The sequence below is a fragment of the Nilaparvata lugens genome, chromosome 2, assembly GCF_014356525.2.
Source record: "Nilaparvata lugens isolate BPH chromosome 2, ASM1435652v1, whole genome shotgun sequence".
Taxonomy (NCBI): domain Eukaryota; kingdom Metazoa; phylum Arthropoda; class Insecta; order Hemiptera; family Delphacidae; genus Nilaparvata; species Nilaparvata lugens.
In genome coordinates, this window is record NC_052505.1 from 19,584,344 (window position 1) to 19,610,033 (window position 25,690).

The window sequence follows — 25,690 nt, forward strand, 5'->3', positions numbered from 1 at the left end:
GAAAATACTGAATTACATCGTCACAATTTATTGCTGTGTACGGAGCCGTGTCTAATGTCACCACACCCTTGTGCACTCTCAAACTGCAACGTTTCAATTTTGAATCGAAAATCGGTGAGATAAAATGCATGTGTCACTTTTATTGTGAGGGCGCTTTTAAAAGTATTTTTTGGAGTACCTATTCTTTGCTTTTTCTATTTCTTTTGGTTCCTTCTATCGGAGGTTGGAAATCATCATGGCAATTTTCACTTTATTGATTGCAGCCTTGAATAGTTCCCTTGAGTTGCAGCCATACCATTCTTTTAAATTACGCAGCCAGGATATCCTTCTTCTTCCCACAGTCCTCTTTCCCATGATCCTTCCTTGCATATAAGTCTCAACAGCTCATACTTTTCACCCCTCATTGCATGACCCAAATATTGCAATTTTCTTCTCTTTATAGTCGCAACAACTTCACATTCCTTTGCCATCATTAACATTACATCCCTATTTGTCACTTTTCTTGTCCATGGTATTCTCCACATCCTTCTATAGCACCACATTTCAAATGCCTCGATGTTTTTGAGGTTTGACTTTTTCAAAGTCCATGCTTCCATGCCGTACAGCAATGTAGAAAACACATAACAACAGCATGTGTATTCTAAGCTCTAGTTTAATATCTCGGCTACATAGAAATTTCTTCATTTTTATGAACACCTGTCGTGCTATTTCCACTCGTCCTTTGATCTCCCTGGTCTGATCGTTCACTTCAGTAATCCATGCTCTAAGATACTTATATGCTGTGACTCTCTCAAAAGGTGTATTGTCCACTACAATATTAATTGGCACTCTCTGCTTTTTCGAGACGATCATGCACTTGGTTTTCTTAAGATTCAGCTTTAACCCATAGTTATTGCTGTAGTTATTCACATTTTCCAGTAATTGCTGGAACTCTTTCTCACTTCCCGCTATCAGAAGTGTGTCATCTGCATAGCTTTTCTATAAGCAAGCTTAAACTAAAATCCGAAAATACGAGAATCTCGTATAAACGTTGCTCAAGTATAAATGTAACCTGTGATAAGTCTTGCAAAATATATAGTCAACTTGCTTATTATAGTTTGAAGCTCACTTGGAAATATCGTAGCAGTTTTGAAATTGTAGGATGTGTATATCATTACATTACCGGTATGATTACATTTCTAAAATTATGTGCTCTTGACCAAACAGATTCAGTAGTACTAGAAGTAGGTTGTAGTTGTTGTAGGCTCTGTCTGCTCTATTCTGTATGGAGACAAAGCTTTACTTCCTCCAAATTTCCTATTTCGATTTTAACGTATCTCGTTCAATAGAAGTGAGACGTAATCGTGCATTTATTTCAATTGTTGGACCTTTGTAACAAAACTGTATCACAGTATATTTTTCAACTTGTATCACTGACAAAAATTTCAATTGTTGGACCTTCATAACAAAACTGTGTATCACAGTATATTTTTGAACTTCTATCATTGACAAAAATTTCAATTGTTGGACCTTCATAACAAAACTGTATTACACTATATTTTCAACTTCTACTGTCAAAAAATCTGTCTATAAAATTTTCCACCAAAGTAGTGAACTGTATTGATGGAGAAAATTTATTGGAATCTATGGCAAATCCAACATTAAGTTTGTGTAAAATATCAAAAATTCAGAGCTATCAATAGCTGGCTGTTCAATAATACTTAAATAAATAATGATTTTGTGTTTTTTATCAATTTATTGTCAGGGAATGTTATGAAAAATGGTTTCTAATAAGTGAATCTATTCAAAGTTATTATTTTTGAAACGCTTTAGTTTAAAATTTTAAGTTTCTATTTTTGAAACAGCTTTGTATCATTACAAATTTGAGTTGAAACGCTTTATTTACGTTTCCATTTTTGAAACAGACTTTGCATCAATACATATTATATTATTTGAAACTCTCTTGTTATTACGTTTCGAGTTAAAACGCTTTATTAAGTTTCCATTTTTGAAACAGACTATGTATCAATACAAATATTATATTATTTGAAACGCTCAAGTTTTCAATTTTACATTTCTATTTTTGTATCAGTAGGTAGGCTACAATTATATGATATAATACAAGCAATAACTTACATTATAGATAGGCCAATCTTTTTGTATTTTTTCAAATAATTTGTCAAATAGTACTTTTCACATTACCGTACTTAATATTTCATCTTCAAACTTAATTGCGTATTGAATTTGTTCTATTGTAGAGTTGATTTTTGCGAAATCTTTTGTCGTTTTTATCCAAATAAGAGTATTTCATTGCCTCTATTTTTATGCATTCATTGTTACAGTGTAGGCTAGTGGAGTGTAACAATAATTAAGAAATAAGTGGACGAATAAAAGTAGTCATAATTATCTCATCTCATCTATTATGAGATGATTTACTGAAAAATTTATCAAGAATATACCTTGTCGTTAGTTAGATTAATTGAAAATTTATATAGGCCAACTTGATAATATCATAGAGCATAAAAGAAGGATTTCATTGCCTTTATTAAACAAGCAATAACTTACATTATAGATAGGCCTATCTTTTTGTATTTTTTCAAATAATTTGTAACACTACTTTTCACATTACCGTACTTAATGTTTCTTTCTCCAAACTTAATTGTGTATTGAATTTGTTTTATTGTAGAGTTGATTTTGCAATATCTTAGTTGATTTTGCGATATCTTAGTTGATTTTGCGATATCTTAGTTGATTTTGCAATTAACTATCTCATCTATTATGAAATTATTTACTGAAACATTTACCAAGAATATAGTTACTATAACTTTAGTTATCATTTACTATATCTTTAGTTAGATTAATTGAAGATTTATATGTTAGTTAATAGCATAGAGCTTGAATAATGATGAACTAACTTCATTATTCGTCTATGATAATAGTAAAAGAAGGATATTTCACTTATTAAGTATTGTATCACAAATTATTTTGTTAATGTTAGAATTTATATGTGTATCAGTATTTTCATTGTTTTGACAAATTAACTATAATGATTTTTAGTCTGAGTCTAGCTTATCTATCTAGTCTCAAGTCTAGTTATTATTATGCTTAAATCTTTATTAAGTATTATATAAATAAGGGGACGTGACCATTTCGTCCTATTTTTGTTACGGGTGCTCTTTGATCGTTATATGAATAGTCCTATTATGTATTTAATTCAATACATATTATCGACTGAAATTGAAATATGTTTGAATCTTGAATTTGAATTTCTTGTTAAATTCAATTCGACATGATGCAATATGATGTAGCCTAGACTTTGTTATTTTCATCTATTGTTCATAGTGTTCATGTTCTGTAAAACACTACATATTCAATTTTTCTCTTAAACGATAATCTAAATAAGGAACAGTTATTAATGTATTTCTATTGCACTTCCTATTCTGATAGTTATTCATATTCTATATTCTAATACAATATAGCTTGCACCAATCTTTTTGTTATCATTATCTTTACAATAAGTTACCCACCTTTGAAATTTAAGAAATAAATGCAATATTTGATATTATAATTTGTGTTCGTGTAATTACTAATACCTTTTCAGTCTTATAAAAACCCTGTCAGATTGTTTTTAAAAATTCTATCACTAACAAATACAATATTCAATTGATATTGCATTTTCTTGAGATCCTAGAATAAATCATCATGGATTTTTGCAAAAATGGTCAAACATTAAAATCTCTCATACTCTCAGGAATGATAGTACTTATGAGAGGAACTTTAATGTGTAATTACATTGGCAAAATTCACTCCCATTCTTGAGTTGTAAGCATTTGAAGATGAGTGATTTCTCTGATCTGATAGTGGAGGTAAGATTTTATGTTTGAGTGAATAACTCACCCTGTATTGTAGCGAAACGTCTCATATTATAGACGAAACTTGTTAGGCAACCTCTATCCATAGCCCGAATATCATCCAAATCTGGGAGATTTGCATTTTTCATGAAATCCATCATGGACTTTTGCAAAAATGGTCAAACATTAAATATTAAAATTGCTCAAACTCTCAGGAATGATAGTACTTGACGAAAGAAACAATAATATGTCATCACATTGGCAAAATTCACTTCCATTCTTGAGTTATAAGCATTTGAAGATGAGTGATTTTTCTGCTCTCAGAGTGAAGGAATGATTTTCTGTTTCAGTGAGTAACTCACCCTGTATTGTAGCTAAACGTCTCGTATTATAACACGACTCTTGTTAAGTCAACCTCCATCCATAGTCCGAATATCAATCTAATCTGGGAGATTTTCATGAATCCATGAATGAAACATCATGGATTCTTGCAATATTAACATCGCTCAAACTCAAGAATGATATAACTTGAGATGAACAATAATTGACCTGAGGTCTAAGATTCAAGTCGACGGTTTGGCATTTCGCTTAAAGTTTTTGACTGTAAATCTTACTGACGTTATTCAACTGTATGGAAATTTTCTGTATTATTGTTAAATAAAATGAATATTCTAATGTTTGAATGTTTATATGTTGCGCATTTACGGCGAAACGCGGTAATAGATTTTCATGAAATTTGACAGGTATGTTCCTTTTTCAATAGCGCGTCGACGTATATACAAGGTTTTTGGAAATTTTGCATTTCAAGGATAATATAAAAGGAAAAAGGAGCCTCCTTCATACGCCAATATTAGAGTAAAAATCAGACTATAGAATTATTCATCATAAATCAGCTGACAAGTGATTACACAGATGTGTGAAGAAGCCAGTCTATTGCTGTATTTCCATAAGGTCTATAGTTTCAATCAGGTACCTGCGGATGAGGATACTGCGTGAGGTCTACTGTTAACAGAACTACTAGTATAATATGTCATCACATTGGCGAAATTCACTCCTATTCTTGAGTTATAAGCATTTGAAGATGAGTGATTTTCTGCTCTCAGAGTGGGGGAAAAATTTCATGTTTCAGTCTGGCGCCCGCATAAATATGGACCAACAATCCACTAAAACAAACGTGGCAATGCAGATAGGCCTGTTAGCTGTCACGTAGAAAACTGCAGCAAAAATCCCGCCACTATATTTTTACTTTCCTTGCCCTATTACCATAGGTAAGGAAAGTATTGCTTTACAAAAAAAATTAAGGTACCCAAATTTCTAAACTTCTATACGTTTCAAGGTCCCCTGAGCCCAAAATAGTATATTTCGCACCTGGTGCAGAAAATTAGATTTTTCCGGCTGGAAATCGGTTTTCAAGTCCGAGGCCGTAGGCCGAGGACTAGAAAAGATTGAGAGCCGGAGAAACATTTTTGCCCGTGGTGCGAACGCTATTTTTCGCCACACACAAAAATAAACAATATATATTGTTTAGCAGAAGTGGAAGGTGATAGCTCTAGCAAATCTGAATATCAGGAAATTGTCCAAGTATTTTTATATTTTATTCTGATTTGTCTAAATAACCTAAAAGATGATGTTCAATTATGTGGGAGGTTGAGTTTATACTTTTTTATTCTTTCAAATGACAATAAGATGATATTATTATAAATGTTTTAATTATTGAATAATGAACACAAATAATGAAAAGTTTTTTGATCACCTTTCTTAGTTCCATGTTAGCGGCTGGAAAGGGTACTCTTCCCGGCCTAAGCCGGAAAGAAACCTGTTCTGACGTCAGACGAAAGTCGTCTGCAAACAATGTCTTTCAGATCTACGTATGTACCGTACTGGAAAACAGCTGCTTTCTGTGCAGTATGGCGAAAAAGTGGTTTTTGGGTATTGGTCTGTACGTGTGTGTGTGTGTGTGTGTATATGCGTCTGTGTACACGATATCTCATCTCCCAATAAACGGAATGACTTGACATTTGGAACTTTAGGTCCTTACAATATAAGGATCCGACACGAACAATTTCGATCACATACAATTTAAGATGGCGGCTAAAATGGCGAAAACAGGGTTTCGCCAAAAACGGCTCCAATGATTTTGATCAAATTTATACATATAAGTCATTGATAAGCTCTATCAATAGCCACAAGTCCCATATCTGTAAAAATTTCGGGAGCTTCGACTCATCTATGCAAAGTTTGATTTTAGATTCCCAATTATCAGGCTACAAATACAATTTTAACAAAAAAAATCAAGTGGAAAATATTGAGCATGAAAATCTCTACAATTAATGTTCAGTAACATTTTCACCTAAAATTGAAAATAAGCTCGAAATTCGAGAAAGTGTGATTATTCAATAATTGCAAACTGTTGGCAACTGTTGATCCTATTAAATCATTCACTATGAAGAGATAGCAGACCTCGTGTGTCTCCAGCGTTATTGTCCTGTCACCAGCTGACTCAAGTCTTTGAATAGTCGACTTGAGATGCGCGGGACAACTAGCGTCAGGTGATCAATTCTCATAACTGCAAGGAAAGTAGTGTGAGTGCGCCACACCAGATTTTTTTTATTTTAACGATTCCTTTGCCTAATGTCAGACAAGGATATTAAACCAAAGTTGATCAGGTTATGACTTCATAACGTGAATCTGAATATAGGGAAAAGGTTTCACTTTAAACGTTTCCTATTTTCAGCAAGTTATCTTTATAAAGTCAGTACCGAATAGTTGTGGTGTCTCAATTGTGTAACATTGTATAACATTTTTTTCTTATTGAAAGTAATGTTTTCAAGCATTTTTTTTTTGACAATTCTCATACTCTGTTAAGAGTCTCTGGGAAGATATTAAAAACAAAACAAAGCAAACAAAACATCTTTGTGTTGCTCGAGGTTGTTAAGTAAACTAAGAAGATAGTTTGATGATGGCATTGATAATAACAATTGGCTTGATAATCAGTCTTTCTTTGTAACTTTGAGAAAAGAAACTCAGTCAACTGGAATACATTTCTGTTGCCTTCGAAATTCAATTATTCCTCAAAATTAGTGGTTGAATAATATGCTGTTGAGTTCTATTAATTTTCATTCTCTTATTCGTGTGCAATTCAATGAATTTGAAATCGAAATAATGCTTTGAAAGAATGAACGTTTATTATTTGAAATACAGGCAGACAATATTAATATTTTATAGTTATACAGATAACACAAAATAAACATAATAAATTAATTGGGAATTTTCACGAAAATTGAACAGCTAGTTATCTAGAAAACAATTATTACAAACTAAGATGCAATCAATTTACTAATTTTACTTTTCACTCCACAGTACATGAATTTTCCTTTTCTTCGTTTTCCTATTAAATACCTAAAGCTATCCATTATTGTGTCTTTTTTCGAGCTCAATCTATTACAAAATATCATTAATCATATTAAAGCAATCAAAATAATTTTGAAAAATACTTGTAAAGGAATGAAAAAGAACAGTATCCTATTTTGATACTTTTTTGTTGTGGAGAAATAAGTCACACCTGAGATATCACAGAAATATAAACGTTTACACATTACATTGAAGTACCTAACAAACTTTAAAACATATAAGTATAGTTTGGCATACGAGCGATGCAAAATTCATGACAAATAAACAAATCTATTACTTATTTTGTTCAATTTTATGGAGACTAAAGCTGCGTTTACACAAAAGTTATCAACAAAATGTTAATAACTTAATCCTTATAGATTCTATTAGATTGAACGGAACTTGACAAACACATATGTTCATCATGTGCATGATAAAATATGTTTAATCAAAATAGAATCTATAAGGATTTGGTGTGAGCGCAGCTTTAGTTTTGGGCTACAGGATTTTATGTGAGATGCGAGAAATCTCAGAAATCTTAAGCGTAATAATATTTATGACGATTCTAATCAATAAAACGTATACCTCATTCAGTAAAGCCTATTAAATATTCACAATCACGGTTCCAGACAATAATATTAACATACAACCCTAATAGCTTCATGGAAACATTACAATGAACAGTGGAAAGTGGGCAATAAATTTGGTACAGTTGTTTATTACTTTCAATTCCCAGCACGATTAATTCGAATCACCTTTAATTTCTATTCAAACATTCTATTCTACGCTTTATTCCTGTTAAAAATACACTGATATCTCGGAGAATGTTACTATAGTGTACATTATAAATAGATGGAAATTAATAATAGTTGATCAAGAAAATCAGTCTTTTATCGTGATGTTTAAGTAAAATCAGTACCGTATTAATAAATAAATGCTCTTTTCTTCATTCTGAAATGTACTTTTTTGGGCTTATCAGTCCATCTTGAATGGGGACAAATCCTTTGAAATCAATTTCAGATGACGTTCTCTTAGGTCATGGATTACAAATCTTTCTCCATCATTTTGTCAAAGAACTGCTTCTTCTTGATTGGATCCGGGATAATCTGAAACAAATAATAGCAGATAAGATAGTGTTTAACAGCAGTTGAACATAATCATGTGAGTAAACAACATCAGTGAAAAAACTTGATCTATCTACAAAAATGAATGAATACAAGTATCACCAATATTTGAAGTTAATAATAGTATTAATATATAGAGGGAATTTCCATGAAGAAATACAGTGTCGGCATGAATGGAAAAATAATTTTTTCAAAAGAATGCCTGCTGAGAGGTTTCCTTTAAAAATTTTTAATTATTAGCCAGTAGGCAAGAGAGAGGTTGGCAGACCACGCAAAATATGGCAATAATATTCATTTCATATTGATCATAGAATAGGATATTTAAATACAATATTATTGACCGAGCGAAGTGAGGCCTAAGATTCAAGTCTACGGTCTTGCATTTATCTTTATTTATATTTTATATGTTTATATATATGTTCCGCATTTACGGCGAACCGCGGTAATGGATTTCATTAAATTTGACAGGTATGTTCCTTTTTAAATTGCGCGTCGACGTATATACAAGGATTTTGAAAATTTTGCATTTAGGATAATATAAAAAGAAAAGGAGCCTCCTTCATACGCCAATATTAGAGTGAAAATCAGACTATAGAATTATTTATTATAAATCATCTGTCGAGTGGATTATTAATTGCATGCAATGACGCATGAAATTTAATATCTCAATGTAACTTAGTAAAAAATCAGCTGTCGTGTGGACTATTAATTGCATGCAGTGATGCATGTAATTAATAACTTGGAGTAGCATAGTATTTTCTCCTGACTTTTCTCTGCTTTCAACTCGGTAAGCTTTTGATGATAGTAACAAAGCTGTTCACATCAAATTATTAGCATTGTCGATACAACAAAATTGTTGAATTGAATTGAACAACAACCCAAACAGCCATTAGTCGTTTAAACACCGATATCTGGCCAGCACGACAGGACAGGACAGAATTTACTCTGGTGAACAGTATTAGAGGAGACTGTGGTTTATAACTGCGCGAGATCTACTGTTCACAGAACTACTAGTTACACATAACAACAAATCGTAAATAGAGTCGGAACAGGCTATAGCCCAATCCTTGATGGTAAGACGAAGAAATTATATTATTACTGATGGTACTTTTGCCAAAATAGTAGCTAGAATTTCCATCACTAACCAACTTCTTGGCATCACTGCTAAGGCCCGGTTGCACAAAAGCCTGTTGAATTTTAATCGTGATTACAAAAAACGTAACCTCAAAAAATGTTGTTCGAAGCCTTTCGCTGCATGCATGACGAGCATGCTTTGTACACACATGTTCAACACACATCCTGTCGTTAGTGACCACCCTTAAGTCTGATTTACTGGCCTGGTTAAGACTCATTAGTAGAGTTGGTGGTAGAGTTCCCACTGGGAAAATACTCACAATCTTGTGAACTCTCCCAATTAAAACGTTCATGGTAGAGTACTAGTTTTTAGTAGAGTAGAGTGGTATAGAACCGTGGGATAGTACTCTACCACTTGCCTTCCCCCACCACCGCTTTTCACTCTATTCTACCACTACTACGCTACTGAAAACAGTCTCGAGCTAGAAGAGTAGTTTAATTTCATTTTCTTCTCAATAAGAGTTTTTATTGCCAAAAAATATGTTACAATTCATATAGATATAGTATAACATCATTCTATTAATTCATTTGAAATAATTCGATAATAGAAATTTGTCACTTGGAAATTTGGAAGAAAAATAGCACAAGACTACCTTATTATTTCATCTTTCAATGTTATTACATTAGTGTCATTTGCATTGTAAATAAATAAATAAAATTTAAAGAATATTTGAACAAAACAATAGTCGTAGTTATTTCTGCAAGCGAAATATCAGCCGCATATATCAATGCTTTTTGTAAAACTTTTGTGGCTTAACGGCGATAATGAATGTTCCGTATTCATTTCAATGTTAGTTCTGTTCACTACACGACACACTTTACTTATTATTCTCAAAGAAGTGGAACAGTTACTCGACCAAGTGAGTAAGGTAGAGTTAGGTTAGTATGCCAGTTACTCGACCACTAACTCAACTATAGTGGAAACCAGGCTTTATACATGAGTCTTTAGTTCAATAATGATTAGTTTTGCGATCGAGTGTTGTGAAAAATAAATTGAATGTGAGTTACTTCATAGAGAAACAATAGCGTAAGTAGATATCCCATGGTATAAGGCGTTTATGTTGCAACTTTTACTGTTATCTCAAGCCGATTACTGTCGATTATTGTCGAGTTTTTACTGTTTAGACCTTGTAAGAGTGAATGAACGGCACAATATGAGAGACTACCAGCGTCATAAAGCTTCACAGGAAAGAACTACGTGGACTATCAGCTTGAGATAACAGTAAACGTTGCGACATAAACGCCCCACACCATGAGATATCTTCTTATGCTATTGATTCTCTATGGTTACTTACAGTAGCTTGACCGGGCTTCCAACCAGCTGGACACACCTCGCCATGTGCGTCTGTATACTGAAAAGCCTGCACCAGTCTTAGAGTTTCGTCCACGCTTCTACCCACTGGCAAGTCGTTCATTGTTATCTGCCGCAATATGCCACGTTGGTCGATTATAAAAAGCCCTCTGAAAATTAATGTAGCAAATTCAGATTATCAGACATGTCAAAATTCCAAACCATAGACATACGAAATATCAGGTTACAAAACTTTCTCTTTTCTGTGATCAAACTATGAAGAGTGTGCACTGAAATTAGTATTTTATGTTAATAGGGTTGTAGGCCCTATAGAGTTTTCACATAATTTTATCATTGTACCATAAAGAAGAGATAGCATAAGTAGATATCTCTTGGTATAGCTCGTTTATGTTCCAAGTTTCAAGCCGATTCTTTGTCAACTCCAACCAACTGCTTTCGACAAATTTCTATTATCCTATTATATTAAGCGAACAATTTCTGTATATCTGTTTATATTTTTATATCTTGTTATTTATGTTCAACGGATCTCGAAAACGGCTCTAACGATTTTCACGAAATTTAAAACATAGATCTATGATATAAAAATTCGATTGCACTAGGTCTCATCCTTGGAAAAACTCGCTGAACGACATTAAAAGGATAATTCATTCTTGGCTGAAACAGCTGAGACTTTCGTCGTCTGTGGATGGTAAAAAGTGAGCGAGTGACTCTGTGGAAAATCAAAATATCGCATCCCCGAAATTCATAAGCTGACGTATAGCCAGCTGTAAAATATAAACATGATCATTTGAGAGAATTGTGTTCTGTCATGGCTAACTCTATCTATAGTAGACTATGGTTTTGTTTATCAATAAATAAAAATAACGAGCGAAGCTCGGGCCCCGATATTTACTGACTATCAGCGTCACATAGCTTCACGAAAAAGAACTACTGTTACTATCGGCTTGAGTTAACAATGAACTTTTCAAACATACCATGGGGTATCTTCTTATCCTATCTTTTCTCTACGGTTGTACCAACAAGTTCCTACTTGGTTTGGTTTGATCTTGTCTCGTTTGAGGCCCAGCCACACAGAGAGCGATCTGTGATCATATAGGTTTCTACATCAATTTCTTACAGAGCTAAGATATAAATATACCTGAAGAATTGCAGATTACTTTTTGTGTAGCCAGAACATCAAGGGAACAAGCGTCATTCAACGGCGAATGTGAGAATAACAAATTTTACGTTCATTTTCCCTAGAAAACTTCTCTTTTATTTTTAGAAGACATTCATTCATGCATTAAACTGTTGGGAACTGATAAGGAGTTATTGTCGACTCAGCAATAAATTCTTGTGGAGCCTTGAACTTTCAGTTTATCAGTTTGATCTCAATAAATCTTTCTTACATTATCAATTATGAAAATAAAAGATGACTGCAAATGCAAAGTAAGCATATCAAATTCAAATCATTTTATTACAAATTGAAACTTGAATTGAAATGCAAGAAGAATTCACAAATAAACTTTAATGCTAATTAGCTTGATAAGAATCATCAATAAGAATCATCTTTTTATAACAGAATTCAGTTTTATGATTTCCAATATCTGCATGAGATGAATCTTACTATGCATATTTTATGGTGAAAACACAAATTAAAATTGTCAACTACTTTTTTACTTTCCTTGCCCTATTACCATAGGTAAGGAAAGTATTGCTTTCCGAGAAAAATTAAGGTACCCCAATTTCTAAATTTCTATACGTTCCAAGGTCCCCTGAGTCCAAAAAAGTGGTTTTTGGGTGTTGGTCTGTATGTGTGTTTGTGTGTGTGTGTGTGTGAGTGTGTGTGTGTGTGTGTGTATGTATGAGTGTATGTGCGTCTGTGTACACGATATCTCATCTCCCAATTAACGGAATGACTTGAAATTTGGAACTTAAGGTCCTTTCACTATAAGGATCCGACACGAACAATTTCGATCAAATGCAATTAAAGATGGCGGCTAAAATGGCGAAAATGTTGCCAAAAACAGGGCTTTTCGTGATTTTCTCGGAAACGGTTCCAACGATTTTGATCAAATTCATACCTAAAATAGTCATCAATAAGCACTATCAACTGCCACAAGTCCCATATCTGTAAAAATTTCAGGAGCTCCGCCCCATCAATGCAAAGTTCGGATACAGATACAATATAAACAAAAAAAAAAAAATCAAGTGGAGTAGATTGAGCATGAAAATCTCTACAATTAATGTTCAGTAACATTTTCACCTAAAATTGAAAATAAGCTTTAAATTCGAGAAAATATGATTATTCAATTGTAAATTATCGTTGATTCTATTGAATCATTCACTATGAAGAGATAGCAGACCTCATGTGTGTCTTCAGCGTTATTGCCCTGTCACCAGCTGACTAAAATCTTTGAATAGTAGCTTTGAGATGCGCGGGAACACTAGCGTCAGGTGATCAATTTTCATAGCGGCAAGGAAAGTTGTGTGAGTGCGCCACACCAGATTTTTATTATTATAAAATACTTTTAACATAAACAGAACCTGGTTTTGTGGCTTTACCACCCACATCTTCAGGTGTTTTTCGAAACCAGGTCCTGTTTATATTATAGTATTTTATTATAATAGAAGTGGTTGACAATATTTCAATTTGTGTTTTCATTATGAAAAAGTACCACAACATCACTCACATCACAACTGTAAAGCTGCGTTTACACCAAAGTTATTAACAAAATGTTAATAACTTATTCCTTATAGATTCTATTAGATTGAATATAACTCATCATACACATGATGAACATATATATGTGTTTGTCAAGTTCCGTTCAATCTAATAGAATCTATAAGGATTAAGTTTATTTATTTATTTATTTATAAGGTTAGCAAAAAAATACAAGAATCGGAAAAGAAAAACAGGCTATTGCCTAAAACTTCTTCAATTTCCTAATTTAGTTTTAAATTGTCCAAATATTATAGGTTATATCCATTCAAATTTCTACACCAAATCACAATCTAAAATTTAGAACTATCTAACATTTCACAATCTAACATTTTGTTAATAACTTTGGTGTAAACCCAGCTTTAGGCATATTTTATGCATTCCACTTCCAAAACTAAAATTCTATTTTGAAAATCATCTTATTTTATGCATTCCACTTCCAAAACTAAAATTCTAATTTGAAAATCATCTATCTCGTGAAATCATTCATTTATATCACACGAGCAGGTGCCACCCGTGCTCCGCAAGGGTCTGTTGAAAACACAAATAGAATGATTTTAGTTTTATAGTTCCATGCTGATATTAAAAGTATTCGAGAATAAATTGAAATTCACCTCAAAGTGTGACCGAGGTCCTCCAAGTAGACACCGTAATCTTTGGATATTTTATGGGTGAGATCGGACAGGAGAGGGATTTTCAATGGTCCCAGGCCACCGTCCTTGCGAGGCGTGTTCATCCAGGCGAGGTGAGTGAAGTGCGAGTCCACTGAGCAGGCGACCACTTCGGTGTTCAGGGCTCGAAACTCCTCAATGCGATCGTTGAACGCCAGGATTTCGGTCGGGCATACGAACGTACTAGAACAACGCAGGACAGTTCATTTAAGAAAATACAGTAATGGTATCAATTCAGTGGTAATACGAATAGACAGGCGCCCCACTTTGCTTATTGCAGATCAATTGTACAGTGAGATCTACGTTAAGGTTCGTACAGATATACGCGCCGCGAATATGAGCAATTCACTTTTAATCAGCTGATGCCAAGCTTTTTATATCTGTATCTTACCGTTTCTGTAAAAATACAGATATAGTCAGCTGATTAGAAGTGAATTGCTCATGTTTGCGGCGCGTATATCTGTACGCACCTTTATAATGACAGTGGAGATAGATAGGAGAACTGTAACAAGGTCTACCCCTAGATTTCAGTAACAAGGTCTACCCCAAGATCTATGCATCATACGATTCTCGTAGCAATGGTTAAGGGTATGATCACAATGGATGTGTATATATGTACCGGTGCACGCTTGGTTACCTGTATAAATGATAGGTATAAGCCTAGCTATATTGGTAGGGTACCCTATACTATCAAACGAGCAACTTCTGTTTATATGTTGGAATGTTTGGATGTTTGTATTTCACCGGATCTCGAGAACGGCTCTAACGATTCTCACGAAAATCAGAACATAGTAGGTTTATAATAATTGACCGAGCGAAGTGAGGTCTAAGATTCAAGTCAACGGTTTGGTATTTCTCTTAATGTTTAAATGTTTATATGTTGCGCATTTACGGCGAAATGCGTTGATAGATATTCATAAAATTTGACAGGTATATTCCTTTTTAAATTGCGCGTCGACGTATATGCAAGGTTTTTAGAAACTTTGCATTTCAAGAATAATATAAAAGGAAAAAGGAGCCTCCTTCATACGCCAATATTGGACTAAAAATCAGACTATAGAATTATTCATCATAAATCAGCTGTTTAGTGGACTATAATACTACACGTTCAAAAACATCGAACATCTTGAAAATGTATCTTTCCATCAACGTTGTAGACAGTTGCAGCCGGACCTGATAACACCGCTCACACTCACATTCCGGGACGATACGTAGTACAGAAAGCTCTGTTTATTCAGGATTTTTTCTAGCCATTTAAAATTGATAAATTTTTTTTGAGAAAACATAACAACAGGTCAATATAACTTACTGAGCGCGAGGTTTATTGTTCACATAACTACTAGTTATAAAGATTCGATTGCACTAGACTGAAGGTCATTAAAAGGATAATTATTAGTCCTCTTTAGAAAAACAGCTGATAATAATTATTTCGTCGTCTGTTGGTGATGGAAGTGAGTGAGCGAGTTTATGTGTGTGGGCTGTGTCAAAATTATGACTCAGCTGTTGAACTTTTGTAATCATTTAATCAGGTACTTAGTGCCGGTTGCAAAAAGCCGGGTTATTTTCAATCCTGATTAATTCCAGTAGATCAATCTTTTTGAAATGGTCTTCTCTGATTTGGTTCACGTGAAGTTAGTCAAGATTAAAATTTAACCGGATTTTGTGCAACTGGGCCTTTGTGAGGAACAATTTTGCATTCCTCTAGGAATTAATCTCAATTTACTGTAATTAAATAGAACATTTCTGTATGAATCTTATAATTGTTATTACAATTTCTTCTTTTGTAATAATTTTTTTATGTTTTCGTACTCCAGAGCGAAGCTCGGTCCCCGATATTTTATAGTAAACTACCAAATACCTTGAAAAATCAGGAAACTGTAAAATTTGTTTGTTTGTTTCGAAATCTTGACATTCTGTGTGTATGAATACACAATATTTTCTGTTCTATATAAACTGGACAGCCTTTTTACATAGGTACATACTGCGAGTTATGCTCAAACCATTTATGTATATATAAATAACATAATTTGCATATTATATGGTATTGATTGACTTGTCTTTCACTCCATCCTGGGGTTCCCAAGACGTAATGTATAAAACAAAACAAAAAATGCATGACCGAGAGTGCAGATGAGAAACAAAATCTAGAAAGAGCAACTAGAACACTCACACTGAACGCATGCACTTGCTGGTTGTGTTCAGTGTGAGTACATACATGGAAGTCATAACGTGTTTCAAAGTCAATTTCCAGATTTTGTTTTCTCGCTCATGCATGATCTGATTCACACTTGAACATATACGTATTCAATGTGATCACATCCTATATCGGCAAATTTAAATTCAAAATAGGTACTGTATTATAATATTCGAATATTATTCCGACAGTACTAGGCAAAGTTACCTGCTATCTGCACACTAATTCCACCCTAACAATAAAGTTAACCAGCAATTTTCTACTTAATAAAAGTTTCAATTTTTAGTTTTTATATTCTTAAAACTAAAGATAAGACTACTAAAAGGGGTAATATAAACCATATTTTGAGACACTCAAGCTTACAATTTACGAAATTTCAGAACAGGTAATGCGAATAATATGAACGACAGTGAACTACTCGCTGAGAAAATTTTTATTTCAATGTGCCACAATAGCAAAAGCAACGACTCTGAGAAAAATGAGCACGAATCAAGTCCACCTCAACAATAAAGTTAACCAGCAATTCTCTACTTGATAAAAGTTTCAATTTTTAGTTTTTATATTCTTTAAACTAAAGATAATACTACTGAAAGGGGTAATATAAACCATATTTTGAGATACTTAAGCCTACAATCTACAAAAATTCAGAACAGTTTTGCGCTAAGCCTATTGTTTAACCTGATCATGATGGATTGTATAATTCATGATATGAACAAATAAATGAAATTTTACAGATGGAAATAAATTGGGAGTTGCATTTGTTCAAATGCTAATTATTATTAAACGAAAATTCCAATTAAATGCTGTAAATCACTCCGAAGACTTCTGCTACTGCAAATATTGACAACAGGGTAAACAGCTAGATGGAAATTCGATGAGCGCCACTATACAAAAATTATTTGTCAGCTCCGGAATCGAACCCAGTACCTCCTAATTGCCAGTCAGGAATGCTTACCCTTACACCAAACTGACAATTTCTGGATAGCAGCGCTCATAATCAAAATAAAATTTTGATTAGTTGAAGAGTTGAAACGGGTAGTGTTGCAAGGAAATAAGGATACTACGGTACTTGATAATTTTGTTATGTTTTAATAATTAGTAGCCTTAAAAAGAAGAGTGAATAATGTGATTGTATGGGAAATGTTTTATTATTATTTTGTCATGTGGAACTGTATAATTTGAGCAAAGCTCCAACAGTGTATGGCACGTCAATTAAATAATTAAACTGCATCTAGTTTTCCCAGCCATGAGGTCACCGGTCACAGCAATTTAAAAACAGAAACGTTATTTTAATACTGAATTGCTCCACATTACTTCATGTTGGTATTTATCTCCATCAGTAGCGGCTCGTGATCTTTTAGCTTGGGGGTTCAACCTCATGATCTAATGGGGCGAAAGGTCAAGAGGATATATATAGAGTATTGAGCATAATCAAGTGTAAAGGTAATCAATAATAATTTTAAGGAATTACCCCCCAAAGATTAAGCATATTTTCTACAAATATAGATTTTTTGTCCTGTTCATATTTTTCTTGTTTACTGTTCACTGCCACCAAATTTGAATTTATTGGTTATGTTCAAGATGGCACTGCTACTGAATCCGTATCACGAATACTCACGATTCATTCCGAGGTTTACCGAATGCTTCACTTGCCTCGGCTAGGTTCGGCTACTCTCGGATGAACTCATGGAAACGTGGTTCAGACAGGATTGTGAACCAAATCCGTGCTAGCAAACCGATTCCCCTCCTCTGTTCCACTACCTCACCCCGCCCTGTTTTTGGGTTCACATCGGGGAATGAACACTGCTTTCCACCACCACCCGTCTCGTCATGCCATTCGGTGCTGTTTCAAGCCACTCCGGCACCGGCCACAAAACATCGACGTTAAGTTTACGTAGATGAAAAATTTTGTGATGTAATTTCATGAGTATAAAATAAAAATATAAATATATGAGTAGAATTCATCATTCTATAGGAGTTGGTTCAATTCTGGGGGTTCAATGAACCACTGAACACATAGGACGAGCCGCCACTGATCTCCATTTAATAGAATATTTCGCACCTAGGGCCGAAAATGAGACTTTTCCGGCTCGAAATCGGTTTTCAAGTCCGAGGTCGTAGGCCGAGGACTAGAAAAGATTGAGAGCCGGAAAAACATTTTTGCCCATGGTAAGAACGTTATTTTTCGCCACATAGAAAAATAAACAATATAAATATGAGAATAATTGTTTATTAGGCACTTCCGAAAGCAAAACAGGAAGGTCATAGCTCTAGCAAATCTGAGGTAATCTGAATATCAGGAAATTGTCCAAGTATTTTTATTTTTTATTCTGATTTGTCTAAATAACCTAAAAGATTATGTTCAATTATGTAAGAGGTTGAGTTTATACTTTTTATTCTTCCAAATGACAATAAGATGATATTATTATAAATGTTTTGATTCTTGGATAATAAACACAAATAATGAACAGTTTTTTGATCAGCTGTTTTAGCACACTTGAAATTTGGCCAATCTGAATGTCAACGTCAACAATGCTTGTTGTCGTTGACTTCGGAAGTTTAGGTTAGAAGTACTATCCTACTCTGAAAATAGAATTCGAATAGTTTATAATAAATATCTTAATCTGTATTTTATTCATCCAAAAAATTTTTAGTATCTTATTGCAGAATACTTATTCAATTCTAGAAGCATAAACTGATTCCGTTTCATAAACCATTTTGTAAACACGTTCACATCAAATCAGAATCAGCTGACTTCAAGGTTATTTTACAGCCCTAGGGCCGTAAAACTTTTACCGGCCTGGTCAGAAAACAATCATTTTCGGCCTCCATATGACGCACGAAAACCAGCTCATTACATCCAAGTGGGACGAAAAAGATATTGTCAATACCACTATATATTTGATGGTGTTTTTCAAACAAATATAAGTTATGGTGGTATTGACAATATTAGCGTCTTTTTCTTTTTAAAATGAATAATACTACTACTGTACTTACAAATCCAATGGATAGAAAAAGAACACCAAATATTTTCCAGCATAGTCGGAGAGTTTCAGCTCTTTCAATTCTCCTTTTATGACAGCTGTTCCTTCCCAATGAGGAGCTGGCTTTGATACTGTAAAAGGAAAATTATCTGTATTTAGATGAATAATTTAGGTATTTATAATACCACTTTTGTTTACCGTACTATTAGCCACTAAACCTATACCGTAATCATTGTTGACGGCTATGTGGCCCATATTATATTAAATTTTTAACCGAACGTAGTGAGGTCTATGTTTTAACTTGGATTTTCTTTTATCTGTCTGTATGTAACGCGATTACGGCCAAACGCGTTGATAGAACTCTATGAGATTTGGCAGGAATATTCCTTTTTCAACTGCGCGTCAATGTATACACAAGGTTTTTCGAAATTTTGCATTTTAAGGATAATATGAAAAGTAAAGGAATTCCAACATACTCTGATATCACTATATATATCATCTACTTTGAAGATACTGTAGGATCAATCAGACTATAGACTTATCCATAATCAGCTGACAAGTGGATTGATTATTCATTGCATGCATTACACAGATGTCTGGCCGTGTCTATTTCTATAAGGTAGGGTTTAAATATTTTTTTATGATGCGTGCCCATCAGTATCAATATTCTCACAATTAAAAAACAAATTTAATAGGTGATTGAAAATAAAATAAAAAAATGATTAAATGAACTGAATAATTCTGAAGAAATTATAATATTCTTGATTGAAAAAAGTTGATTTTAAAATAGTTGAGAAATATTTTCATTAGATGGAAAGATTATCACGGAACTGGATAAATTATCATATGAGGGGGTCAGAATACAAGGGATCCAAGTGACATTTTTCATTTTTTTGAGTTAGGTACAGTAGAGGTATAAGCGTAAGTCTAATCAGTGCTGACATGTGTAAAATTTTATAAAAATTTTAAATTTTAGTTTTAAATTTTGAGTGTAAAGTTTTTAAACTAAATTTTCAAACAGCTGTTAATTTGATCAAACAAGGGGTCCAAGTGACTTGGTTCCCTTGTTTACAGGACAACGGTTGCTCGTATCCATCAAATTAAATTTAAGCCATGTCACCAAACAAAAGATACCTCAAGAACCAATTAGCGAATCAGATAATATTGCAATGGTGTCATTAATCATTGTTCAATTGCTGGTGAATTTGATAGATTTATGTGTAGCTAGACAATAGAGTTTTGTTTGGTAAACAAGGGGTACTTCTTATCACTATTTAGCTGATAATTGAGAAAGGAGAGCAATTTGAGACATGAAACTGCACTTTTGATTTGGTAAAAGTATACTGAATAGTTATAGGAATAGGTGAATATCATTTCTATATTCATTTCATGAATGTAGAATTAACTAATGTAAGTAAACTTTAGGCTCAATTTTCTCGAAACTAACAATATGTCACTTGGACCCCTTGTATTATAACCCCTTCATATGGGATAAAAATCCAAACGTGAACTGAGTTTATTAACATAAGTGAGTTTTTGATCTTGGAGAAAACAGAAAACAGTTTTCAAGAGTAAATCATGATTCAACTGTGAATAATTGTGATTAAACTAAATCAACTAGAATAGATCTTGATACATCCGATACTTGAGAAAACTGCGTGAGGTATACTGTTCACAGAACTACTAGTAAGAAAAAACATCTACATTATCAACTGAGATGGATGTAGATAGCTTGTTTGGTATGGTTCTTCAGCCCAAGTATCACTATTATCAAATCAAAATCTTTATTTCTGTATAAATACAATAGCAAGAAAAGCATGCATATCACAGTCGCATGGTATTAGTACCAGGACGTTTGGGTTGATCTCAAATTGTTCAAAGTGGTGACCTATTTCACCCTCACTTAGTGAGTAGAGGGGGAAATTGATTAGTTTCTCACTCAGGGCCCTTTGGAAACTCCCAATCTCCATCTCTCTGATCTTTTAAATAATAGTATCAATAGTAATCTGAATAACCAAAATTTTAAATTTAAGAAGGTTGATGAAACAATCATTAATTAGTCTTATTATAAATAGAATGAGTCACTCAAAATCTGAGGATGTGTATTGTATGTCAAATTATTTGTTGAAAAATGTAGTTGATGTTTTTATATCTGAACTGACTTATATTGTAAATTATATACTGAGTGAAGGAGTTTTTCCTGATTTTCTAAAAGTTACCAAAGTTACACCTGTTTATAAGAAGGGGGATCCTAATGAACCCCAGAACTATAGACCAATTGCAATTGTACCTATACTAAGTAGAATCATTGAGTATTGTAATTCAACTTAATGAATATTTTGTTAACAACCAGCTGTTCTATCCTTCTCAGTATGGCTTTAGACCGAATCATAGTACTATTGATGCAATTGAAAAACTTGTTGAATATGTTTTGAATGGTTTTGAACTCAAGCAACCAGTTGGATCTTTACTATTGGACTTAAGCAAGGCATTCGACTGTGTCTCTCACTCTATACTCTGCAAAAAACTTGAAAAGTATGGTATTAAAGATAAGGAGCTCATGCTGATCAAGAGTTATTTGAAAAATAGAAAACAAATGGTTAGCTTGAATAGTGCAAACTCAAATTTCCTTGATGTAACCATGGGGGTTCCTCAAGGATCAGTCCTTGGCCCTTTTCTGTTTCTGGTCTTTGTAAATGATTTTAGTAAAAATGTTTCTGTCTTTTCAATATTATATGCAGATGATACCACTCTGGTACATAAGGACGTTGATATAAAAACTGTTCAGGATACGCTTGGAAGGGCTATGGATGAGTCTAAGGTATGGTTCAATGCCAATTTACTTAAGGTAAATGAGAGCAAAACAGAACAAATAATATTTTCTATCAACAATGTAAGTACTGGTAACCTGAATCTGAATGATGATGTTTTCAAGCCTGTAAAGTTACTAGGAATGTACTTAGATAGTAAACTCAGCTGGGAGTATCACCTAGTGAATTTATGTAAAAAGCTTTCTAGAGTAACATTTCTCTTACGAAGACTGAAATATTGTGTAAACCTTGATGTAATTGAAATGATTTACTTTGGTCTCTTCCATTCACACTTGATTTATGGAGTAAAACTGTGGGGCAACTCATCTTCTTCAAAAAAAGCATTTATATGGCAAAAGAAAGCACTTAGAGTTATATTTGGTATGAAATACAATGAATCTTGTAGAGGAATTTTTGTAGAACACAAAATTATGACCTTGCCTTGTCTGTATATATATTATAATTTAATCTCAGTGAAGAAAAATCTGTCTAATTTTGATAAAAATATTTCTATACATTCACATTATACTAGACATAGGGACGATATAACTAGACCTACAGTTAGATTGACTAAACTCTAAAAAGTCATAAGTACCTACAAGTTCGAATTTTTAATTTACTACCAGATAATGTTAAGAAGTTACCATTGAAAACGTTTTGTATTTCTGTTGATAAATGGCTCAAGTCTGAAGCTTTCTATTCTGTCAATGAGTACCTGGAATATTTCAATGTATATGTGTAATTTTGTTCGTTTCTATAGTCCAACTCGTGTTATTTTACTACAATATTTCAATGTGTATTTGTAAATTTGTTCATTTTATAATCCAACTTGTGATATTTTACTTATTATTGACAAAGCCTATTGCTTACATTTTTGTAATGTTGTTTTATGGCCAATAAAATTCTTGATTCTTGATCTCACGAACATCCTGCTGTAGTAGTTTGATGACAAATTTCAAAATATGCTTGGGGTAACAATCTTGCATCCAGAGTCCAATGGTACCCCAAGTTTTCAAAAATAAAGACAGTCATTCTATTCTATTCTGCCTGGTTTTCCCAGCCAACGACGAATGATTCAAGTATCAAGTCCTCGCAAATCTGGAGTAGGGCAGGTTAAGAGAATCTCGCCTTCAAGGCACTGTTGCATGAGATAGTACAAGCTAATATTTTAGTAACTAGTAGTTCTGTGAACAGTAGACCTCACGCAGTATTCTCATCCACAAGTACCTGATTGAAACTATAGACCTTATGGAAATACAGCAATAGACTGGCTTCTCCACACATCTGTGTAATCACTTGTCAGCTGATTTATGATGAATAATTCTATAGTCTGATTTTTAATCTAATATTGACGTATGAAGGAGGCTCCTTTTTCCTTTTATATTATCCTTGAAATGCAAAATTTCAAAAAACCTTGTATATATGTCGACGCGCAAATAAAAAAGGAACATACCTGTCAAATTTCATGAAAATCTGTTACCGCGTTTCGCCGTAAATGCGCAACATATAAACATATAAACATTAAGAGAAATGCCAAACCGTCGACTTGAATCTTAGACCTCACTACGCTCGGTCAATAACCAGCTGACTACCAATTTCATAGACTACGAGTTATAACTTAACATGAGCCTCAACAATCTGTAGTAGGACAGGTTAGCAGTATCTCGCCTTCAGGGCCCAGTTGCATGAGATAGTACAAGCTAATATTTTTGTAATTTCCTAGTCTAAAAACCAGCTGACTAACAATATTAAAGGCTACAAGTTATAACTTAACATGAGCCTTAACAATCTGGAGTAGGGCAGGTTAACAGTATCTCGCCTTCAGGGCCCTGTTGCATGAAATAGTACAAGCTAATATTTTAGTAATTTTCACTACGAAAGGCTACCAATATTAAAGGCTACGAGTTATAACTTAACATGAGCCTCAGCCTCGAACGGTGAAAGAGTGGTTGACGTGGTAGGGATGTAGGGGCGAGAATGTCTCTCTCACAAAGCATCCCCTCTTACACTGCATGCAGACGGCCAGTGAAGAGAATGTTGCAAGGGATGATACCGTCTGCCGAGAACAAACTGACCTAACTTTTACCCCCACCCTGAAAAATCTGAGTTGAGTCCCATGCGGTGGGTGTTGGTGGTTCATGTTATATCTCACCGCCTATATTAGATTGTATTTTCTCATGCAATATGTGTTTTAGGTGTGCAACTGGCCTCTCTCCTGGAAAATGTTGAACTTGCTCCATAGGGATAGCAGTGAGCAGTACAAATACTGACTGAAGACCGTCTGGATTCTCTAACGTCTGAAAATGGGCCGATAATGTTCCAAGTAGGAGGGGGAATGTGGTAGTGATACGGATAACTTTTTCTGTTAACGAATCCTTCCACAGTCACCCACATGCCCCAAACTACTATTTCATAGTTCATGTGACTGTGAAACAGACCATGTTATGCTGAGATTAGGAAGCTGGTGGGCACATCACATGACTGTAATCTCCGCCGCATCAGAAATATCACCTTGGCAAGACAATCTTAATATGCAGCTCTTATGTAGAGTTGGGTTCATTATAAATGCCACCTCTCCCCGACCTTGGAGTCAGTGCATGGCTTCAAGCATTGACTGCACCAGAGAAAGGACTAATCCGTGCAGAGTTAATTATCCTTGGCTAAACCCATATTGTTATTGATTGGGTTGGAACAGTTCATTTGGTTGAATGTCAAAGTACCAGACAGTTGAGTGTACATCATTGATTCAAAGAATTTTACAAAAAATCATTCATTCCCGGAAAAATAATGCACTCATTTTAATTTTTTTACCAAATTGCTACATTGCATTGCCGTTAATTAACAAGGTGTAGCCTACGTAAAGATGATTGTCTACTTTCAAGAATAATCATGGTACCTAGGTAGACTAGGAACACTAATCTGAACGTGGTTTATCATGCCTTCTTCCAGAGCTTCCTGGGCTATGGACTGCAGCTTTATAAATAAAATTTTTAATTCTAAACAGTCTTTATTCTTAACTTTATACTTACTGACAGCTTTAGTAAATTGCAATTTATGATCTATCGTGCCGAAACTGCCGGATGTATGAGGGTAGATATTGCCCCCAGCATAAGAGTAACAATTTTCTTCTGACAAACAGGATATTTCACCAGCAAAAGCTACAAAAAGAAGAATAAACACTACTACACTCTTTCCCATTTTTGCTGAATTTAATTACATTAACATGGAGTAGAATTCACAAGCATTTTCTGCAACTCAGCACTGATAAGATTTGCCGACACGACAGGACAGATCAAAACAAGAACAAGTAGGCTAGTCAGGTTTGTTTATTTGTGAAATTAAAATTATTGATATTGCAATCTGTACCTTACATATCGCCGTAATGCGCAAGAGCAGGTAAAGTTTTTATCGGATCTGTTCCATTTTTCCGTTATAGAAACTGTATCAGCTTCAGTTACAGTCACCGGTATCAAAAATCATGGGTAAAAAACCATTACCTGCGCAAACGCATTATGGTGCTGTGTGAGACGGAGAAAGGCT

At 33.9% G+C, this 25,690-nt stretch overlaps 1 protein-coding gene across 1 annotated transcript; it reads right to left on the minus strand.

The window, feature by feature from the left end:
- Positions 1-6,990: 6,990 nt before the first annotated feature.
- LOC111060011 (peroxiredoxin-4) lies at positions 6,991-25,491 on the minus strand. Its single transcript, XM_022347641.2, has 5 exons — positions 25,180-25,491; positions 19,354-19,471; positions 14,106-14,345; positions 10,774-10,939; positions 6,991-8,326 (listed from the first exon to the last, which is right to left on the minus strand). The coding sequence occupies exons 1-5, from the start codon at positions 25,346-25,348 to the stop codon at positions 8,264-8,266; spliced, it is 756 nt and encodes a 251-aa protein (XP_022203333.1). The 5' UTR covers positions 25,349-25,491; the 3' UTR covers positions 6,991-8,263.
- Positions 25,492-25,690: the final 199 nt, after the last annotated feature.